The sequence below is a fragment of the Limanda limanda genome, chromosome 7, assembly GCF_963576545.1.
Source record: "Limanda limanda chromosome 7, fLimLim1.1, whole genome shotgun sequence".
NCBI lineage: Eukaryota > Metazoa > Chordata > Actinopteri > Pleuronectiformes > Pleuronectidae > Limanda > Limanda limanda.
In genome coordinates, this window is record NC_083642.1 from 6,791,437 (window position 1) to 6,810,882 (window position 19,446).

A 19,446-nucleotide genomic window follows, 5' to 3' on the forward strand; every position below is an offset into this window, starting at 1 on the left:
GTTGCAGCTCTATTTTATCGTACAACCTAATTTAACATCTTGTGAGAATACAAAAGGAAAATCTTTGATGTCCTGCTCACTTCCCAGCTCTCTGTCGACGCTATCAGGAAAGGGCAGAGGAAATGTAGCTTCTGTGATGTCAAATCCTCCTGGCGATGAATCACTGTTTTGTTTGAAACCTTGAGAAAGAGAAAGTGGAAGAAGCTCGACAGAGTGAAACATCAAACGCTCGCGAAACCTCCCGAAAATTTAAATGAACCGAGAAGAGAGATAGAGAATATGGTGAAATTTGCCAGAAATGTGTTATCGCAGAATGTCTCCAAACATCACAGCTTCTTTCACACGTCCGAAGAGGAGACTGGAGGGAATTGCACTTGCAGTTGATCATCATCTGAACACACCTGATCCATTCATGTGCAGGTTTCCACTGCAGCTGTAACCCCTACAAATCATTGTGATCTATTGAGAAGAAAACAAAGATAAAAACATCACAGCAAAGATTCAGTTTCACAGTGAAATGTGGTTTTGGCTGAAAATGTGGTGACAGAGTGTTCGACAGCAGAGGAGGATGTTTACACTGAAGCCAGAAATCCACCTTTGTGCCTCGTTGTCATGGCTGAGACGCTCTCTGTCATCAGCACAGATGATAATTTGAACGCTGTGATAGAGCGTATGACCTCAGTGGATTTAATGAAAGGCGAGTAATGAATTCCAAACCCCACAAAGGGATCACAGATATCTGTATCCAGGACTGAGACGTGCTTTTGTTCCCCCTCTAAAGATTTTCCCTGTCAGAGGCAGAAGAGAGAGAGGAGCTCCTGCGTGCGGCTGTCGGGTAACACATGTTTGTACACACACGTTCGGACACAGAACACACAATGCTGATTTATTCTCTCCTATCGTAGGACGTCTCTCGCTCTCCCCTTCCTCTAGTTCTCCTCCCCACCCAACCTTTCCCGGCACAGTTGTAGAGAGCCGGGCAATGATGCGTGTCTTAGTGGAAACCTGGTGAATAGTAATGAAGCCAGCCTGCGTGTCTATTTGAGGGATAGAGAGAGAGAGAGAGGGAAGGGTGTGAGGGTGGGGGAGTGGGAGGCTGTGAGGGAAAACAAGGGCTTCTCTTGCGATACTGATGCAGCACAAGCGGCGGCGGCGAGGAGCACGGCGTGGACTGACAAGCGATGCACTCGTGTTAATCCTTCACACCATCGCCCTGACACAGCTCATTAGCCGCCCTGGCCAGGCCCGGCGTGACGTCACTCGTTTAAGAAACCTTCAGCAAACAGTATCCTTTCTCTGGGTGTGATGCCTGGGCTTAATTATACAGCACCTCACACACACACACAAACAAGGAGGAGGAGGAGGAGGAGGAGGAGGAGGAGGAGGAGGAGGAGGAGGAGGAGGAGGAGGAGGAGGAGGAGGAGGAGGAGGAGGAGGAGGAGGAGGAGGAGGAGGGTGTATTAGTGGAGGAAACGGATGGAGGGGGAGAATGCTGTAAGTGAATGTGACTCAGAGAGGGGACTCAACACCTGCTGTCTTCATCCCACATTCACCAAACAGCATTCTCCCTCGGAGGACAAAGACCAGGCCCGAACACACACCAAGAGACTTTTACAGACCCCACCACCGACTCCGAGTTTCTTGTGGCATTGAACTTCTGTGTCAAATCCAACGAACCCCAAACTGTCCCTGTGCTTCTTGTCCAGAGTGACAGAAACAGAAAACACCTGCACGGATCCAGATGAAAACCACAGGAGACAAATGGGGTCTTCTGTACACGGCCGTGCGATAAGTGACTGGAATATTCAGCGAGTGGCTGCAAAGATCAACCAGAGTACCAGGGCTGAAAGGAAGGGAACAAACACAATAGACAGCCCCCCTACCTCAGCCCCTCTTTTATCCCTTCTTCTCCATCCAGGACCCACCGGGCCCTCTGCCAACTTGGAATCTTAAGAACTCATTCAAAGAAAGCCAAAGAAAGGGACTTGTTTAAAACCGGGAGCCATTCTTTCACAGTCTCGTGTTTTTCCCCTTACATTTCCCACGTGAAGAGGGAATTTCTTTTTCTCCCTGACATTGCATCTGAGGAGAGGAGAGGAGAGAGAGAGAGAGAGAGAGAGAGAAAGAGAGAGAGAGAGAGAGAGAGAGAGAGAGAGAGAGAGAGAGAGAGAGAGAGAGAGAGAGAGAGAGAGAGGGCTGTTTCTAGAATTGCCATTCATGTAACGTTTCGTCAGATTTGTGGTCGGAGAGAATTGTGAGCAAGTGATCTCCCCCTCTTTCTTCCTCTCCCTGCTAGTTTTCATTCTGCTTTTACTCTCTACCCTCCGTCTCCCCACTCTATAGCCCCCTGCTCACATAGTAACTCCTCCTCCCCCCCCCCCTCCTACCCACTACCCATTGTCTCTCCATACAGTATGAGGCTGAAGAGGGGGGATGCCATACTCGATCCAGGGAGGGACGCAGGAGAGGGAGCAGGAGGTAAGAGTCAGATTTATGGCATGAGAATGCATCCGGCTAGAGATTGCAAGACGCCGTTACTTTGAGAAGTGAGGAGTGTGCCGGTTGAAATAGCTGCATCACGACTGACAGTGAGAGCAGGAGAAGAAGAAAGCAACTTCACTGATGCTCTGAAGCTTTCATGTGTTGTGCGCAGTGCTTCAGTGTGTACTGGTCGTTCTGGTCGGCCACTGGAAGATGCTCGTAGGGGGGGGTTTGAATGCATGAAAAAGGAGGGAGTTCTGAAAAGAGAATAAGAAATGTGCTGTCAACCTTTATCTCTGTCGGCATCTTTACATTCAAAGTCTGAATATGAAACTGTGGGATTTTAGTCATGTGCAATATTGGACACAGTTTCGTATCGACAATTTGTTTCCCCTCTGCTCATTTTTTCTCCTGTCAAGAAGAACAGACGAATGCATTAACAATATATTAACCACGGCCCAGATCTAAAGCCATTAAGAAAACATCTGGCCACTGATGATTGCCTGAAATGGTTCCCAGCAGAGAGGCACCGTGAGCGATGCTCAGGGATTAAAGATGATCCTCCCTGTGGCTGAGATTCACCTTCTTGTCTGGACTGAGTCTGACACAGGGGCTTTACTAATTTATGCTGAGACATGCATGAGGAGCACAGGCTCCCTGGAGCTCAGAGGCAGTGCTCCTTTATTACTCCAAACCTGGAAAAGGCTGATTGAGTGAACACTTCAGTGGTTAATATTCTCCGTCCGACGCCATGTGAATATCCAGCGTATAAAGCCAATGAGATATCAATCGAACATTTGGATTTTTGGGTCATAACCTTATCCTGTGTTATCTCATTTGACTAAAGTTATCACAGAGAAAAGTTATAACTACTCGATAGAAGAAGTGAAAAATCTAAGTGAACCGGGAAAGATGTGAAACTATCCGACAGAGTGTTTCACTTCCTTGCCTTGCTTGAAACAGGTGCACACAAAGATGGCTAGCAGTGCTTTTCTCAGTCCTGGACAGTTGCAGCCCGAGTACAGGAAGCTTTGTGTGCTTGTTCAGGGAGAAAAGAGAAAAAAAAAGACGAGGCTGCCTCAATGGGGCTTTTGTTGTTTGGGTTGGAGACAGCAAAAGCACAAGAAACACTGACTGACAAATACCTGGCCCCTCTGCGCCTCACATACCTCGGCGTTGCACTTGATACAATGTCAACAAATGCCTCCTCTGTCCTCCGTAGTAGCCCGTTTCCTCCCCTGTCCGCGGGATTTGTTCATGTTTTGATAAAGGCTACTGTTTTCCCGAGCAGACATCTGGGCGAGGAGATTTGGGCCGCATAGCTCGAGTGCTGCGTCTCTCACCGAGGGGCTGAGCACGGCCCAGAGCGCTTCCAGCAGTTTGGGGCTTAGGAGTGTGGTAAACAGTCTGGTGTCTTGTTCCAGTTCAATGTTTGGAGAAGAGACTGAATTAATTCGGGATGCAGTTTTTTCTATTTTGATTCATTAGGGGTTTAAAAGTCACAGGAGAATGAATAGACCTGTAATTAAATCTCTAAATCACAGCAGTGGTGTTTCTGTGCATTGGTGATCCTCAGCTTCATCAGCTCCAACAACAGAAACCACAGGAAAACAGACGTTTGTGTCTGCAAAAACATATTTGGTTGTTAATAAAAACTGCAAAGCTTCCTGTGCTCAGTGGTTGAATTAAAATGCTGAGGTAATGCTCTCCTTTGTGCTCGAGGAAGTCAAGCAGGGGGTTGCTCCAGAATATAGAAAGAGTTTACGTAATCTGTTTTGAATTCAGAAACAAAATCCTTTTGATTAACATTGTACCTTCTCCCCTTGGACATTGATTTAAAACTGCATTTTTAATCAAAGAGTACTCTACAACTCCCCCAGAGGAATTGAATGGCTCGCAGGATGTTGCTGTTAGATTCAAGCCTCGATATAGGGGTCAATTTATTTCAGTTTGTACTGTGAGAAATACAATTTCTACTGTCTGAAGACTCACAAGACAGTTTCACTCGTCTCCCCCGGGGCCTCAGATGAATTCTTCTAGTTGCTTTAGTTAATTATTCATGCGGATGTGAGTTTAGAATCCTGAATGCTCTCTGCAACATACCCCGATTTTTGTTCTCCTCCTTTGTGTTCAAGCTTTCAGCTCTAACTGCACGATTTTCCTCTGGGTTGGTGATTTTCTGTTATTGTCCTCCGAATCACACCACCACTGTGTCTTATGGCTTTCTATTCCTATGTGAGTTCTCTCTAACTTGTCATGTAGGGTTTAAAGCCATTGGATACACGGTGGACTCTCAACCAAGGGACTGTTTTCAACTTTTTGACACAGTTTTGAATATTAAAACGCCTTTTATGTGCTTTTCTTTTAGATGCAAAGGTTCAAATTAAGTTAACGAACAATAGAGCCTAAAGGTTAGAACTAGACTGAGTAGAGAGCATACCTCTGCCAAGGACGCATACTCCTTAAATTCAATCAAGTGACACCAAATTTCACACACTCGTACATATCAGTCAAATTCTCTTGTGGCCCAGGTCCCATCCTTATGTCATGGAAATCTGTTCAGTTGGTTTTGCTGCTGACAAACAAACAATAAATCTGACCAACCAACAAACAATATATCAACCCACCAACTTACATTGGGAAATTATTCCATTGGTTTCCCCTAAACTTGTGACTTTGCAGATGGTCAAGGAAATTTAACAAAATGTGATCTTCCCGCTGCTCTCAGTCGCTCTATGACTTCAGCTCGGGCCGCTCATTCTTCCTGGGACTTTTACTGTGGAAGTTACAACTCTGTGCGTTCAGCAACGTTTCATTTAAGGACTGTGGGTTATTCCAATCCTCCTGTTGTTTTAAAGTGGAAGCTCACGAGTCATTTTAAGCTCTCTTGCGGATGACCCCGCTAAGTCTCTTGAAAAAGTATTGACATGTTATCTATGGCACTTGTGTAGTTGTACAACATCTTTACTCTTTAAAGATAAAGCTCTGAAAAACCTGAATCAACCACAAACAGCAGTTATGCATCGTCACCCTGAAAGAATTACACCTATCACTGCTGCCGATACTTTAAAATAAAAATTTAAATAATAGATAAGCCTGTTTGGGGACCAGCTGCAATACCGTTTTTTCTTGTTGCTTTTATTAGCCTGGCGACATTTCAGTGGTTCCTGTGTACAAGACGTGTGTAATTATAGAAAATGATGACTTTACAGTGATGACATGATGATAACATGTGACGACTGAGAATACAGTCGTACTCAGAGGTAAAAAAGAAAGACAAATGTTGAAAAAGGCCTTTAGGCAAACTGTCTGAGTATCCAGCCTTTCCAGCCAAGAGCACTTTCACTTTCTCCTCCATAATACATTTGCCATGTTTGGGTGATCCAGGTTCAACCTTTCTTTTAGATCCAGACTGTACCAGTTTCAAAAATGAAACTATTTTGTCTAAATTTAGTGATAGAGATGCCAGTAATTTTCATTTTAACATTATTATTGCTTAATTTGCTCGATGCCAAAGAACAACATTAATCATATACATTCTTATATACTTCCGTGTCAAGTATATCTTTCAAAGGGATATTTAGCCTTAACATTGCAATAACTCTCTGTCATTACTTTGAACTTGAATGGAAACCCCACTGAAAACACATCTTGTTTTTCTAGCATCACAATATGTTGATGGGCGGCACGGTGGAAAAGTTGTTAGCACGCTCGACTCACAGCAAGACGGTTCCAGGGTTTGAATCTGACCGGTGGCTGAGGCCTTTGAGGTCATTGAGTTTTCAGCTTCCTCCCACAGAAATTTCCCATTAGATGTGAGCGTGTTGTTGGTCTGTGTGTCAGCCCTGTGGTATGTTGGTGGCCGGTGTGTAACCCCGCCTCTAACCCAGTGTCAGTGTGACCCTCAAAGATAAATAATGGATAATGTTTTTAGATCCAATCTAATGATGGTTCAGTTCACAAGTCAACAACAGTAAACACACCATCTCTTCAACTCAAATATCTCGAACAGTATCTATGACGTACACACCTTTTGTCTTTTACTGCGTTTCTTTGTACAATTTGATTTAACGGCAACAAAACAGCAAACATCTATTGATCAGGATATTGGTTTTATCATCTGTTCTTTTTGTGACTGACATGAAGTGGTATTAAGACCTGTTTCTTTCTGTCGTATTTTGCTACTGGACTTCAGAAATGGGCCATTTGCTCTTAACGCTTCCCCACTGTAATGCTTATTTTATTTGTAGTAGTAGTAGTACACAGTAAAACAGAGACGTGTTTTACCACCACCAGATGTTGGGGGTGTATGGGTTGTTGAGTTTTAGTTTGTAAAGTCACCTGGGGTCCAATAATCACGCCTTTTGGGGAAGAGCCCTGGTGAAGTTAACCGTGACCAAGAAGACGATTTAATTAGTTCTTTTTCAGAGCAACTTATTCAGATAATCAACATGTTTGTTGGAACAGATGTCTCCTGCAGGGTTTTGTTTAGGGGCAAAAAGTCCTCAGTGGCACTTCTAGTCCTCCCTGCTTCACGGACAATTACCTGAACACATGCTCTTTCTGTCTTTATTTCTGTCTTTCTTTCTGTCTCTCTGTCTATATCTGTAAACAGGTGTTTTTAAAAAAAGAAGCCAGTTCTCGTACGTGCTGCACTAAGTGGATGCATCACTCCAGTAAACATGCACCAGCAGGAGGCACCGGAGACGCCACAACTCCAACAGCTTGGGTCAAACCCGGAGGTCAAAGGTAAACATACAGTCGACTGGCAGTGGAATTATCTTTTAAAGTTGTTTGGCCAGTTGGGGGCAGCAGAAATAAGCAGTGAAACCAGCATTGGTATTAAATCACCCTTCAAATTGTTATGTTGAAATTGTTAACAAAGTTATTTACACAAATTACAGAGCGACAGTAGAATTAATCCAGCTCTGTTTCTGGTCCTCACCAACTCCTTCGGGAAGTATCTGGCTCATAAGCTGCTTCATGTTATATTTGCCAAGTAACTCCTAACAATAGGATTTTCAGTGAAAACCGGCTGCGACCAAAAAAACAGGCAGTGAGAACAGTGAGACTCAAAATATCAAGTTTAGCCAAAAGCAGAACAGTAAATTTACAGACATTTTATAAAAAACAAAATGTGACGAAGCATGTGACTTAAATGTTCAATGAAATGTTCTGACTATACAAATAAAATTGAATCGAACACTTCCCTCTTCTCCGTTTTGTTCTGTGTCGTTTCTGTCCATATTTTGTGAAGCACTTTGTAACCTTATATTGAGAAATGTTGTATAGATCAAAGTTTTTAATTATTATTATTTTTACATAGTTTTTTTAAAGGCTTAAATCTTAATCTGATGAGTCACTGGTTGCCAAATAAATGTAGTAAACAGTACAAAATAGCATTAAATTGTAATACGCAAGTAATTGTAATACATGAAGTCATTGTTTTAGGCATAGATCTTTTTTTGAGTAAACCCAATATAAGATTTAGGATATTTTTTTAAGTTTCATGATTTAATATCAATTTAATATGTTAACTTGATGAAGTTGAAGGATCAGCAGCTTGTTTGTTTGTTTGTTTGTTTGTTTACCGACTTGTCTTGTGCCATGTTGAGCTCCTTGCTGTCAATCAAGTCATTGGCTGCAGCTGTTCTGGGTTCAGTGTGTTATTCTCAGAGCTGAGACGGAGCAGCTTCTCTCTGCAGCTCCTCCGGCTTCATCTCCACTTTAAAGACTCTTCTCCACTTATATGAAAATATAGAAACCCACCAAGCCGCTGAAGATTGACTTTATTCGTCGTAGTGTGAAATGCCGGGGTTAGTGGAGGAACCTGCTCTTCTGAATAGATCTAGACTCAGATCTGATTTCATCGCGCACAATGTGAAGCTGCACCTGAAACACATCAACCACAGGAACGCTGCAGAGTTTTCAAGCGACGAGGAAGAAGACGTTCAAGATGAAGCTGTGAGTTCAAGACGTGTGTTCATGTGAAGATGTGGTGTTTAAAAAACAGGTTCTGCACAGTGTCAGTGGAGGTAGCAAGGAACGGTCCTGTGCTCAAAAATCTAAGTTGAGTTCAAGCAAATTCCACTTCAACTTCATACACAATTTAATAGTTTAGTCCTGTGATTCCCAACCTGGGGACTACAACCCTCCAAAGGGTCACAAGCTGCATCTGAGAGGACATGAGGGGAAATCTTGTTTATTTGAAGTTATTAAAACTTGTTTCATTGGCCTGTGTTGATGCTCCATAGCAACTTCTAAAAGTATTCCTTGTTATTTGCAAGTTCCCCTCAAACAGTTGTATGATACAGTCACTTGTTATTGTTTGTGTGCTAAACGTTGTGGTGCAGATTGAAGTTAGAAAACTTTGTGCTTTTCAGGATAGTTAAAATACTTTTAAAAAATGAATTGCATATAAAGCATTGCAGCAACAAAACCAACATTGTGATTTTAATTTGAATACAAAATATTATAATATTGTTTTGGTTTTTTTGTCTAAAATCCTAATCGGTAAACTTTTGAATAAATGTCATTAAAAGCAAAAAGTCAAATTGAATTATAAAAATAATAAACTAAAGTACAGGTACCTCAATATTATACTTAAGGCAAGCAATGGCAGTTCAATTTTTTTATTTGTAAATGTTCTTACTTACTTTTCCTCAACAATCATCTATGATACCTAGGGGCCATCGAGCAGATAATAATGAGGTTTGACCTGATTTGAACCAATGAGCTGAGCAGGTGTGGAGGTGGAGGAGGGGGGGATATCTGGGTCACTGCTGCCAAACGCTCCTCTCACTGGAGGTCCTTGACCACTAAGCCACCCGCTGTATGGCTGGTTTAGGTTTACATGAGACGTCTCAGTAGCTGGTGGCTGCTGTTACCCTCTCATGCATATGCTTGCTGCACCTGTCGCCCTCACTCATGTGTGCAGGGAGGAGCACAGCGCTCAGAACTGTCTTAACGTTTGAGTCATGTGGTGGAAAGACATGCAGCATAAAACCAACTAGACCCCAAACTTCTGTTAAGAGCTGGATGGGATAAGTCAGAGATTCAACTAGAAACGATGAGAGAAATTAATCTGCGATATATTGATATTCAAAATATACCTGCAGCAATTCTCCAAGGAAAAAATCTCTGGTTTCAGCCTCTCAAACTTAACGATTATCAGCTTTCTTCTGTTTAATGCGTTTGTAAATGGAGCGATTTGAGATAATAATCAGATTAATCAATAAAAACAATTGTTAGCTGCAGTTGTACTAATATTAGAGTGTTTTACATCAGGGATCATTAACCTTGTGTTATGGGAAGCTGGGCTGAAAGTGTCACATATAACACATATCCAGTTCAATAACAATAACATGATGCACTGATTTATGGAGTCTACACTTCATCTTATGCGTGATATAACATTTTCTTTGCATATCAAATTGGAGGTTGCACAAAACCAATCTTTTCTCTTCTGAAACCTTCTTTCAGAAAATACTGAGCGCTGATCTGATACAAGTGTTTTTACATAACAATGGAACTCATTGTTATGTAAAGTGACAGGAAGCCAGGGTTTAATGTGTCATTTAAACTGACTGTGAAACATTATGCTTCATGAGACTGATGAAGAAACTCCGGAACCGGTTATTCTGCTGATCGGGCAGATGTGAAAACAGGACATTTACACTGAGATAAGATGGATATTGAAAACATTTGTGCGCTGCAGCCTCCAGCTGTTGATTTGTTATGCTCCACAATCGCACACCTGGAACAAGCTCCAACCTCGGTCATGGTTCAAACCCAGATTCAGTCAATTCGGTTTCATTTGGTTTTATAAGGAAAAGGAGGAGAACACAGAGGAAGCAGAGACGCCGGACCCGAGCGATTTGACTGACGCTGACCTCAAGGCCGCGCTGCTCCGACTCGGGTTCAAACCTGGGCCCATAGTTGGTGAGGTTGCATGTGAAACTGTCACCTTCTCTTTACCATTCTATAAAAAACTGATTACTATTGTATATTTTGTCTACGCTAGCTTCCACCAGGGCTTTGTATCAGAAGAAGCTCAGCAGACTGCTCCGGTCCAATGGACACAACCTACCTAAAGCAGCAGAGAAAGTAATGTACTCGGCCAGTGAAGAAGAGGAGGAAGAAAACGGGGAGGATGATGATGCAGAGTCAGGTATGTGAAATGAATTATTCTGTGGTTTATCTGTCTATATTTCAGTCTTCGTGGTTTTGTAATTGTTGGTGATCATGTGCTTTGTATTGTTTTTTAGGGACTGGTCCAGGAGCTGAGGAGGAAAAGCAGGAAGCAGCTGAGCAGTCGGATGAGGCTCAGCCAGGAAGCAGCCAGGTGAGACAGCTGTCAGCAGGGCGTCATCCCTTCGCTCAAATGATTTGAAGTTTGTCTCTTGAACTTCTGTGAAATTTGAGAGCAAATTTTTCATCATTTGCTGGATTTAAAAAAGTCCTTAGAGTGCCACTTAGTGGTTACTTATTGTAACAGTATGGGTTTCACTGTCCACTGGCATTATGAGTCAGTGTGTGTGTGTTCTCTTTACTTTCAGAGAGGAGACTTTTTTTACCCACAGTGCTTTTTACCTTCATCCAGACTGGTAATTACCACAGATATCTGGAGGGACTGCACACGATTCCAAAAGGATCTTACCCTTATTTCTGTGTTTGACCACGTTGACCTCTTGCAGCGTGCTCGCGCTTCTAGGAACAAGGAGCCTGGTCCCGTGTGGAATTCAGGGAATGCGTTAAAATCATCAGAGCAGAGTCGGCCTCGCTGCTCGCAGATTCCTGTAGGAATTAGCGGAGCATCCTCTGTAGATCACCGCCCAGGATTAGGATCAGGGGTAGGCTGGTCTTACACTGCGTCTCTTGTGGATTTTGAATTCTCTGCATTCCTTTCTTAGGCCGTCTAACTTCATTGAGCTTCATTCTCAAGCCACTGAGGGGATATTGTATTTTGGGTCTTTTGACAGTGATGGGCTTTGGTATCTCACTGGTGTACAACACGGGTGGTGACTGGTTTATGTTTATGTGAATATCAACAGGATAATCATGCTAATCCTTGCAGGTTCAAGCTGGATCACAGACGGTTGCCGCCGACGCTTCCTCGTCATTTTCCTCTCAGCTCTTCAGCATCACTGAAATGGTTGAGGAGGAAAGTGTTTAGTCCACATCTGTTCAAATTACCCCGTCATTTCATTTAATTCTTCGGGTGTAAGTAATCAGTGATGTGCATTCTCACTCCGAATGACAGATGGAGAGTCGGGGGTCCCTCTCCACTAGCACAAACACAGTGGAGTTCAATGGGAGCAACGTGCAGGAGCATGGGTCAGGGACCAGCAGGGTCAGTACGGAGCTCTCATGTCCTTCAGTCACACTCTGAGCACTAACCGTGGTGGTGGTTTCGTTGCTGGAGACGTTTCGCTGGAGGCGTAAAGACAATTCCTCTAAACTGTTGCGTCTCCTTTCCTCAGCTGGACACGCCAGTTGTGGACAGCAGCTCCATGAAGAACCGCTCTGTGTACTGCACCCCCGGGACTTCCCCTCGTGAACGGCGAATGAAGGCACATGCATCTTCTCGCTTTTTTATTCCATGTGACTTGATTTGGGGGCGGGGGGGGGGTTAGAACATACAATGTGGTGTGAATCCTGTCACAAGTCAGTTTCACTGTAGCTGCTTTCAGACACGCACTGAACTCGGGTGAACCCCTGCATATTCTCCATAGGGGCTGAATGGGCGAATTACAAATATCTCCACATGAGAAACTGGTGCCACACGTGAGGAAGACACCGATGAAGATGTTTCCTTTGTCGATGTCGCTGTAAACAAACACACGTGAATCTCAGCAGCAGAATCTTAACCTCACATCCTTCCTTTACCTGCTGTACCAGCCCTCACCTGAACACTCCGGATACTTCTGAGCTGTGAATGTGTCTGAGTGGACAGTTGCTCAGTTTGGACATTTTTTTTCATTGTGTGTGTGTGTGTGTGTGTGTAGGATCTCAGGTTATTACTTTACCATTCACCCGCTTCCTTCATCTCTGCCTGTCTGGCTGGGCCTGGGTCTCTGTGGGACACTGATGTCTGGGACGTTGTGTTCCTGTTTCTCTCTGTTTGTGAGTAACTTGCTTCTTTCTCCTCCAGCCTCCTCGGGAGCCTGTGAACGATACCTTCAAGGACTTGCTTCCTACTGAGACCCCCCCAATGGGTATATAGTAAGTCTTCCGGGTTGTCTCTGAATGACGAGTAGATTCACAGAAGTACAGGAACACATTCTGACACATGATGGGCAGTTCTGTGATCAGATGTATCCAACACTGTTTCAGCGCCACTTGTCGGAGGCCCATCAAGGGGGCCGCGGGCAGACCTGTGCAGCACGTGTACCCAGACCCTCCGTTCAGTCCCACGACCCTGGAGAGACGAGAGGTGGAGCGCCGCCTGGTGCCCCTCCACATACGGTTACTGTTCTTCCTCGTAACGGCGTGCATCCTCTACCTCGTTTATGCGTTAGTTTAGGACAAGTCACTCAGGCAGTTTGTGGCAAGACACAACACACACCAGCACTTTCTGAACAGGAGTAACTTTGTGATTTTTATAAACTTACAGATGTCACATTACTTAATTTTGTTGATGCATATTATGATAACTTTGTCTTGGATTGTCTTCAGGGAGCACACACTGTATAAATGTATCACTTTTCCTATTTACTGCATTTGTACGTCTGTACGGGAGCAAACATTTCTACATTTTTAACGTTTTGCTTATGTGTGTGTTTCCAATTTGGTCTCTTTGGTAAAAATCGCATCTCACATATCAAGAGCTGAATATTGTCAAATTGTGTACTTTTTGTGTAACCTGATCGTAATTGATGTCACAGTATGTCTGTATGTGCATTGTTTTTTAAAGAAAATATTTAAATCTTACTTCAATAAAGGAACTTCCGCTTCATACTTTATATATATTTTATTATATTATTATAAGAGAGGCGGTGGACTAGTGGCAGAAACTTGGACTATGGGCAGAAAAGGTCTCTGGTTCGTCTCTGGTTCGACTCCACTGAGAAACAACAAAAAGATCTGGATTGATCTGTCCAAAAATCCAAGAGGATTCTCCCTACCCTGTCTAGTGCCCCTGAGCAAGGCACCTTACTCCCCCAACATCTGCTCCCTGGGCGCCGTACACGACTGCCCACTGCTCTGTGTGTCCTGCACAATCGTAGGTATTTTTTGAGGAACAATTAATTTGTTAATGATATGTAGCTATTTAATTGTTTTTTCCCCCTGTCCTTATATTGTAAACATTGCATTTTCCTGTGGCAGAGGTTAAATTTCCCTCCTTGCATGAGTGTGCTTGTGCATGTCTGTGCATGTGTTTGGGACAAATAAATGTATCTTAATCTTAATCTAAGGCTTTTAATGTATGTTTTATGTAAATTTTCATGCATATTGGAGATGTAGAGGCTTGGAATTGAATGACTGAACATTATTATGAATTTAAAAAAGGGGGAGTGACATTCTGAGAGGCTGTGATTCGTCTGCAGGCCTGCAGGCGGCTCTGCAACACAGACTTTGACCCGGTCCGCGCGCATTGATCTGCTGTCGGCCCCAATAAACAATGACGGAACCAGGCCCGAGGTTCAAACCCGTCAAGTTCTTCAAGATCGTCTCCTGCAGCTTCCTCCTCGTCGTGTCCCTGCTGCTGACGGTGGCGTCCATCAGGACTCTGTCTCTGGACGGAAACCAGGGACTGCAGCAGGCTCGCTGGGAGAAGACAGACAACGTCTCTCTGGAGTTGGACCTGGACCACAGACAGGAGCTGGTGACGCGGCTCAGAGGTACATGTGAGTGAGTTGTTACTTTGTGACAAAACACGTGCAGACAACGCCTCCGACAACCAGCTGTCTCTACCCCCCCCCCTCCCCCCCTTCTTCCATCCAGAGGCGATCCGGATCCGCACCGTGTCCACATCCCCGGAGGACATCAACACCACCGCGCTGCTCCACTTTGACAGGTTCCTCCGCCAAGGTACGACCGGGACTAGATGCAGCGAGTGTGTGGCTGTGACACAACACAGCAGAACACAACACGCAACTTAACACACGAAGCACACAAAACAACACACACGCAACGCAACGCAACACGCATACAGACACGTAAACATAAGCACAAGGATATGCACACACACACAACACAGACAAACTCAAACACAACACACATAAACACAAGGACACAAACAACAGACCCAACACACACACACGCACACACACACACACACACACACATATACACACATACACACAACACAGGTTTGACAGGTTCCTCCGCCAAGGTACGACCGGCACTAGATGCAGCGAGTGTGTGGCTGTGACACAACACAGCAGCACACAAACACAACACGCAACTTAACACAAACAACACACACACAACAGAACGCAACACGCATACAGACACGTAAACATAAGCAGAAGGATATTCACACACAACATAGACAAACTCAAACACAACACACATAAACACAAGGACACAAACAACAGACACAACACACAGACACCACAGGTTTGACAGGTTCCTCCGCCCAGGTACGACCGGGACTAGATGCAGCGAGTGTGTGGCTGTGACACAACACAGCAGAACACAACACTACACGCACACAGGCACACACACAACGAGCAAATGAACACACACAACACAACGTAACACGCATACAGACACGTTAACATAAGCACAAGGATATGCACTGTCAACACAGACACACTCAAACACAAAACACATAAACACAAGGACACAAACAACAGACACAACACACAGACACCACAGGTTTGACAGGTTCCTCCGCCAAGGTACGACCGGCACTAGATGCAACGAGTGTGTGGCTGTGACACAACGCAACACGCATACAGACACACAAACACAACACGCAAGTTAACACCCAAAACACAACACAGATAAACACAAGGACACAAACAACAGACACAACACGCAAACAAACACAACACACATTAACACAAGGACACACACACACAGACATGTGAGTACGCAACTGTTATAAATGAGACCCCTGGCATTAGAATGTGGCTCAACCAGAGCTACAGCAGGTGTTCTACAGCTGTTAAGGTGTTGAACTGACCCTGTAGTGCTCCACCTTTAGACCCCAATTCCTTCTTTCTGTGACAGCCTTCCCAAAGGTTTTCTCTTCGAGCTTGGTTCATCATGAGCTGGTGGCGAACTACAGCCACTTGTTCAGGGTGGAAGGATCCCAACCTGACCTGGTGCCGTACCTGCTGCTGGCCCACATCGATGTGGTTCCTGCCTCAGAGTCAGACGACTGGGTGGCCCCACCGTTTTCCGCCGAGGTGATAGACGGCTTCATCTATGGCAGAGGAGCCATGGACGACAAGAGCTCTTTAATGGTGAGATAATGTATTGAGTGATCTGACTATTACTTGGAATACAGTCACATGCTAGCGAGGATCAGCTAATATGTTTTATGTTTTCCAGGGAATTCTTGAGGCGCTGGAGTACTTGCTTAGAAAAGGCTATGCTCCACGCAGAGGCTTTTACATCGGTCTCGGCCATGATGAAGAAGTACTTAAACCATTCATAACACTATCCTGAAAATTTGAACTAACGTAACATTTAACATATTATATTTCAATGCATGCGGTCGTCCCTATTTCTTTTTCCAGGTTTTTGGCTTGAATGGGGCAGTGAACATCGTGCGTGTGCTGAAACAGCGTGGTGTGCAGCTGTCCTTCGTCCTGGACGAGGGCCTGGCTTTAATCGATGGAGTCTTCCCTGGTCTCGAAGGACCTGCCGCTCTGTAAGAATCTGCCATTCTCGGATGTAATTAGCATGATATTTGCTTTTCTTATTTTGCTGAGGACAAAGGTTCAAGCTTGACATCTCAACAAAAGTTAAAAACCTGGGTTTAAAGTTGTAAGGCTCCATTTAATTGAATAGACACCCTTATGTGTGTGTGTGTACAACTTTTGCAGAATTGGGTTAAGTGAAAAGGGAATGGCCACTGTAAAGATGAGTGTGTCTATGGTCCCTGGTCACGCCTCAATGCCCCCCAGGGAGACCACCATCGGGATCCTGGCTGCAGCAGTCAAAAGGTGAGAGGAATGTACGGTTCACTGTATTCTGGTCGGTCACGCAAGTAAAAAATTCAGCAACATCGATATTCTGAAATGATTCGATTCACCCATCTTTATGTACAGTCAGAGATGTATATATTTATGAAATCTGGTCAAGGGTTCTCTACACAACGCTGCTATTGTAACCAAGTCCTCCTGCTTTTTCGCCAGTGTATTTAGAAAAAGACTTTCATTGTCATTTTCATGCTGTTTCCTCAGCCTGGAGGAGAACCCTATGCCGACGGTGTTTGGTTATGGGCCTGAACGTGGAATGTTTGAACAGCTGGCCCACAAGGTAAGCAGAACCAACTTCTCTTATCACAACTTGTAGCATTTTACATCTTCTGCCTATTGTTACTCATTCTTTGACTTCAGTTCAGGTTTCCACTGAAGTTCATATTGTCAAATTTGTGGCTGTTCTCTCCGATCGTTGCCAGGTGATAACTTCCTTAAAATTCATTCTGTACGTCTTCTTCTGACTGAGACTTTTGGAATTAATCCAATTAGAATGTCTTGTGTTCCAGGTTCATGGAAAAAAAAACAGAAACCAACAGTTTTATAAGGACGACCACAGCAGTCACCATGTTTAATGCGGGAGTCAAGGTACAGTTCAATATAATACATTTTAAAGTTATTCACAGAATAAAAAATGCTAACCAGCTCTCCTTCCTTTGCAGTTGAATGTCATCCCCTCCCTTGCTGAAGCTTACATCAATATGCGTATCCACCCAGCACAGTCTTTAAAAGAGGTAGTCAAATATGTCATTCTTCTCCACTGAGAATCCCTGACGTCTCCATGAAGTACTCTGAGAGGATTAAAATGTGTGCCGTCTCATCCAGGCAATGGAGCATATCCATTCCACAGTGGGAGACCCGCGTGTGAAGATAGAGCTCATTAATGGGTTTGACCCTGAGCCCGTCAGCTCTTCGGATGAACAGTCCTTTGGCTTCCAGATCATTAAGAAAACTGTGTTGGACATCTTTCCCACAGTTACAGTTGCTCCAGGTAGAGTCATGATATATTTTATGGCATAAGAATGGTTTATTTAGGTGTTATCATTTAAACTATAGGGTATTTTTTATATCATGTTTGAATTTGCAGGTATGTGTACTGCAAACACAGACAGTCGACACTTCAAGGACCTGACCAAGGATATTTATCGTTTTATGCCTCTCTGGTTAAGACCAGGTGACACTCAGAGGTAGGACTATTGTGTGTCTAACACTGAAAATGAATAAAGAGAGGACTCAGCTAAACAGTTTTTCTGTTTCTTAGACTCCATGGCATCAACGAAAGGATTTCCATAAAGAACTACGAGGAGTACGTCACGTTTTACTTTAGTCTGATTCAAAACTGTGACATTCAGAATCTCCCTGATCCTCACAGTTCTGTCCATGAACTCTGAGGAACTGACGGCAACAAATCAGACAGATGCAAAAACACTCGGCTGACCGACTTTCTCCTTTTGTCAATGGATCTGAATCTAATCTAATCTAATAGGGATCTAATGTCCCTATTAACAACTGACTATTTTAATAAAATAACAATTGGACAAATATATGTGTCTCTTTCTGTGATGTGTTCATGTGTACATTATAATGGTAGCATTTGATAGTATGATTTTCTTGCAATAATCATGCAGACAGTTTGGCTGCTAAAAACAAAAATAAAACTCCAGTATCTTGAGTGGCAGATGGTGTGATGGTCTCGGGAGTAGAAGAAGCAATAGCAGTTTTTGATTTAGTAGTTTTTGCTGTGGTCTCTGAGGTAGCAGTAGTAATAGTAGCAGTTGCCGTTGTGGTGGAAACTCCTGTATCTGTTGTGGAAGAAATGAGTCACATATTGTCATTTAGTTTTCAGATTATTTAATTGCCTGACTATGCCGGAGTTGAGCTGCTGGGATTTCACTTACACCATTCAACAGCACAGGAGAGTTGCTCCTCTTCACAAACTTTGGGTTTACCTGATTCCAGACGTTTCCGCAGATGACTGATAAGGGGGTAATATCCCTGGTGACAGAAACTCCCATTAAAATCATCCATGTCACCAAAGACTCCTCCAAATCGTTTTTGTCTTTCACGTATTTCACATATTAATATGAAGATAAACCAGAAATGAAGGGTTAAATAATAAATAAAACATAGTCATAAACCTGACACCCCATACCCAATAAAATCAATTTATATGAATAACCCAATTATTTAGATCGAACAGATATTTCAGCTTCACCTCGTAGTCGGGCCACACGCCTTGTTACCCGATGTAAATGCTGTTAAGAGTTATACTGAAGGATTTGGTACCCCCTACATCAGTGGAGCTTCTGGACAGGATATGAAGCAAATCCCCAAAACAAGCCTATGAGCATCTTACCCACCTATTCCAGTATTGCATTGAAGTGTCCTGTAATGTGGAGAAACATACAACTTTATTTAATGTGAGTATTAACTCCCACATATTGAGCTACAATCCCCCTATATATGTTTCAAGGGAACGAAAAGTGTCAGGGCTTTGTCTGTGGTACCTACCTCGTTGAAACTGACTCACAATAAGGTAAGAAAATGTTTTTTCTTTCTGTTGCACTTTAGTTTCCTGGCAGCAAGATCAAAAGGATTCTCTGGAAGGCCGTCTTTGGGCTCGTCACCTTTGATTATTACCTTCCCAATTAGATAATAATTGAGTTGGCCCCTGTCAGTTTGTGGTGTGTCAGCATGATGGGACATGGGCCAAGAAACAACCCATTACATTTTGGTGCAGCTCTTAAACACTGCCAGTGAGGGGGCTTTTGGACATTTTCAATAATTAGTGAATGGTGATAATGAA

At 43.6% G+C, this 19,446-nt stretch overlaps 1 protein-coding gene and 1 pseudogene across 1 annotated transcript; both read left to right on the forward strand.

Annotated features, from left to right (window-relative positions):
• The first annotated feature begins 8,289 nt into the window (after positions 1-8,289).
• LOC133004654 (lamina-associated polypeptide 2-like) lies at positions 8,290-14,081 on the forward strand (annotated as a pseudogene).
• LOC133004718 (N-fatty-acyl-amino acid synthase/hydrolase PM20D1.2-like) lies at positions 14,064-18,184 on the forward strand. The gene is made up of 13 exons (XM_061074214.1): positions 14,064-14,324; positions 14,428-14,514; positions 15,664-15,899; positions 15,988-16,074; positions 16,176-16,309; positions 16,485-16,604; positions 16,845-16,920; positions 17,001-17,062; positions 17,150-17,228; positions 17,303-17,374; positions 17,466-17,631; positions 17,728-17,827; positions 17,902-18,184. Exons 1-13 carry the CDS (start codon positions 14,105-14,107, stop codon positions 18,029-18,031), a joined length of 1,569 nt encoding a protein of 522 aa, XP_060930197.1. The 5' UTR covers positions 14,064-14,104; the 3' UTR covers positions 18,032-18,184.
• Positions 18,185-19,446: the final 1,262 nt, after the last annotated feature.

Coding starts and splice junctions, on each gene's coding strand:
- LOC133004718 (XM_061074214.1), top strand. CDS start 14,105: ATGACGGAACCAGGCCCGAGGTTCAAACCCGTCAAGTTCTTCAAGATC. Junction 14,515..15,663: donor TGACAGGTTCCTCCGCCAAG/GTACGACCGGGA, acceptor TTTCTGTGACAG/CCTTCCCAAAGGTTTTCTCT. Junction 17,229..17,302: donor TGTTTAATGCGGGAGTCAAG/GTACAGTTCAAT, acceptor CTTCCTTTGCAG/TTGAATGTCATCCCCTCCCT.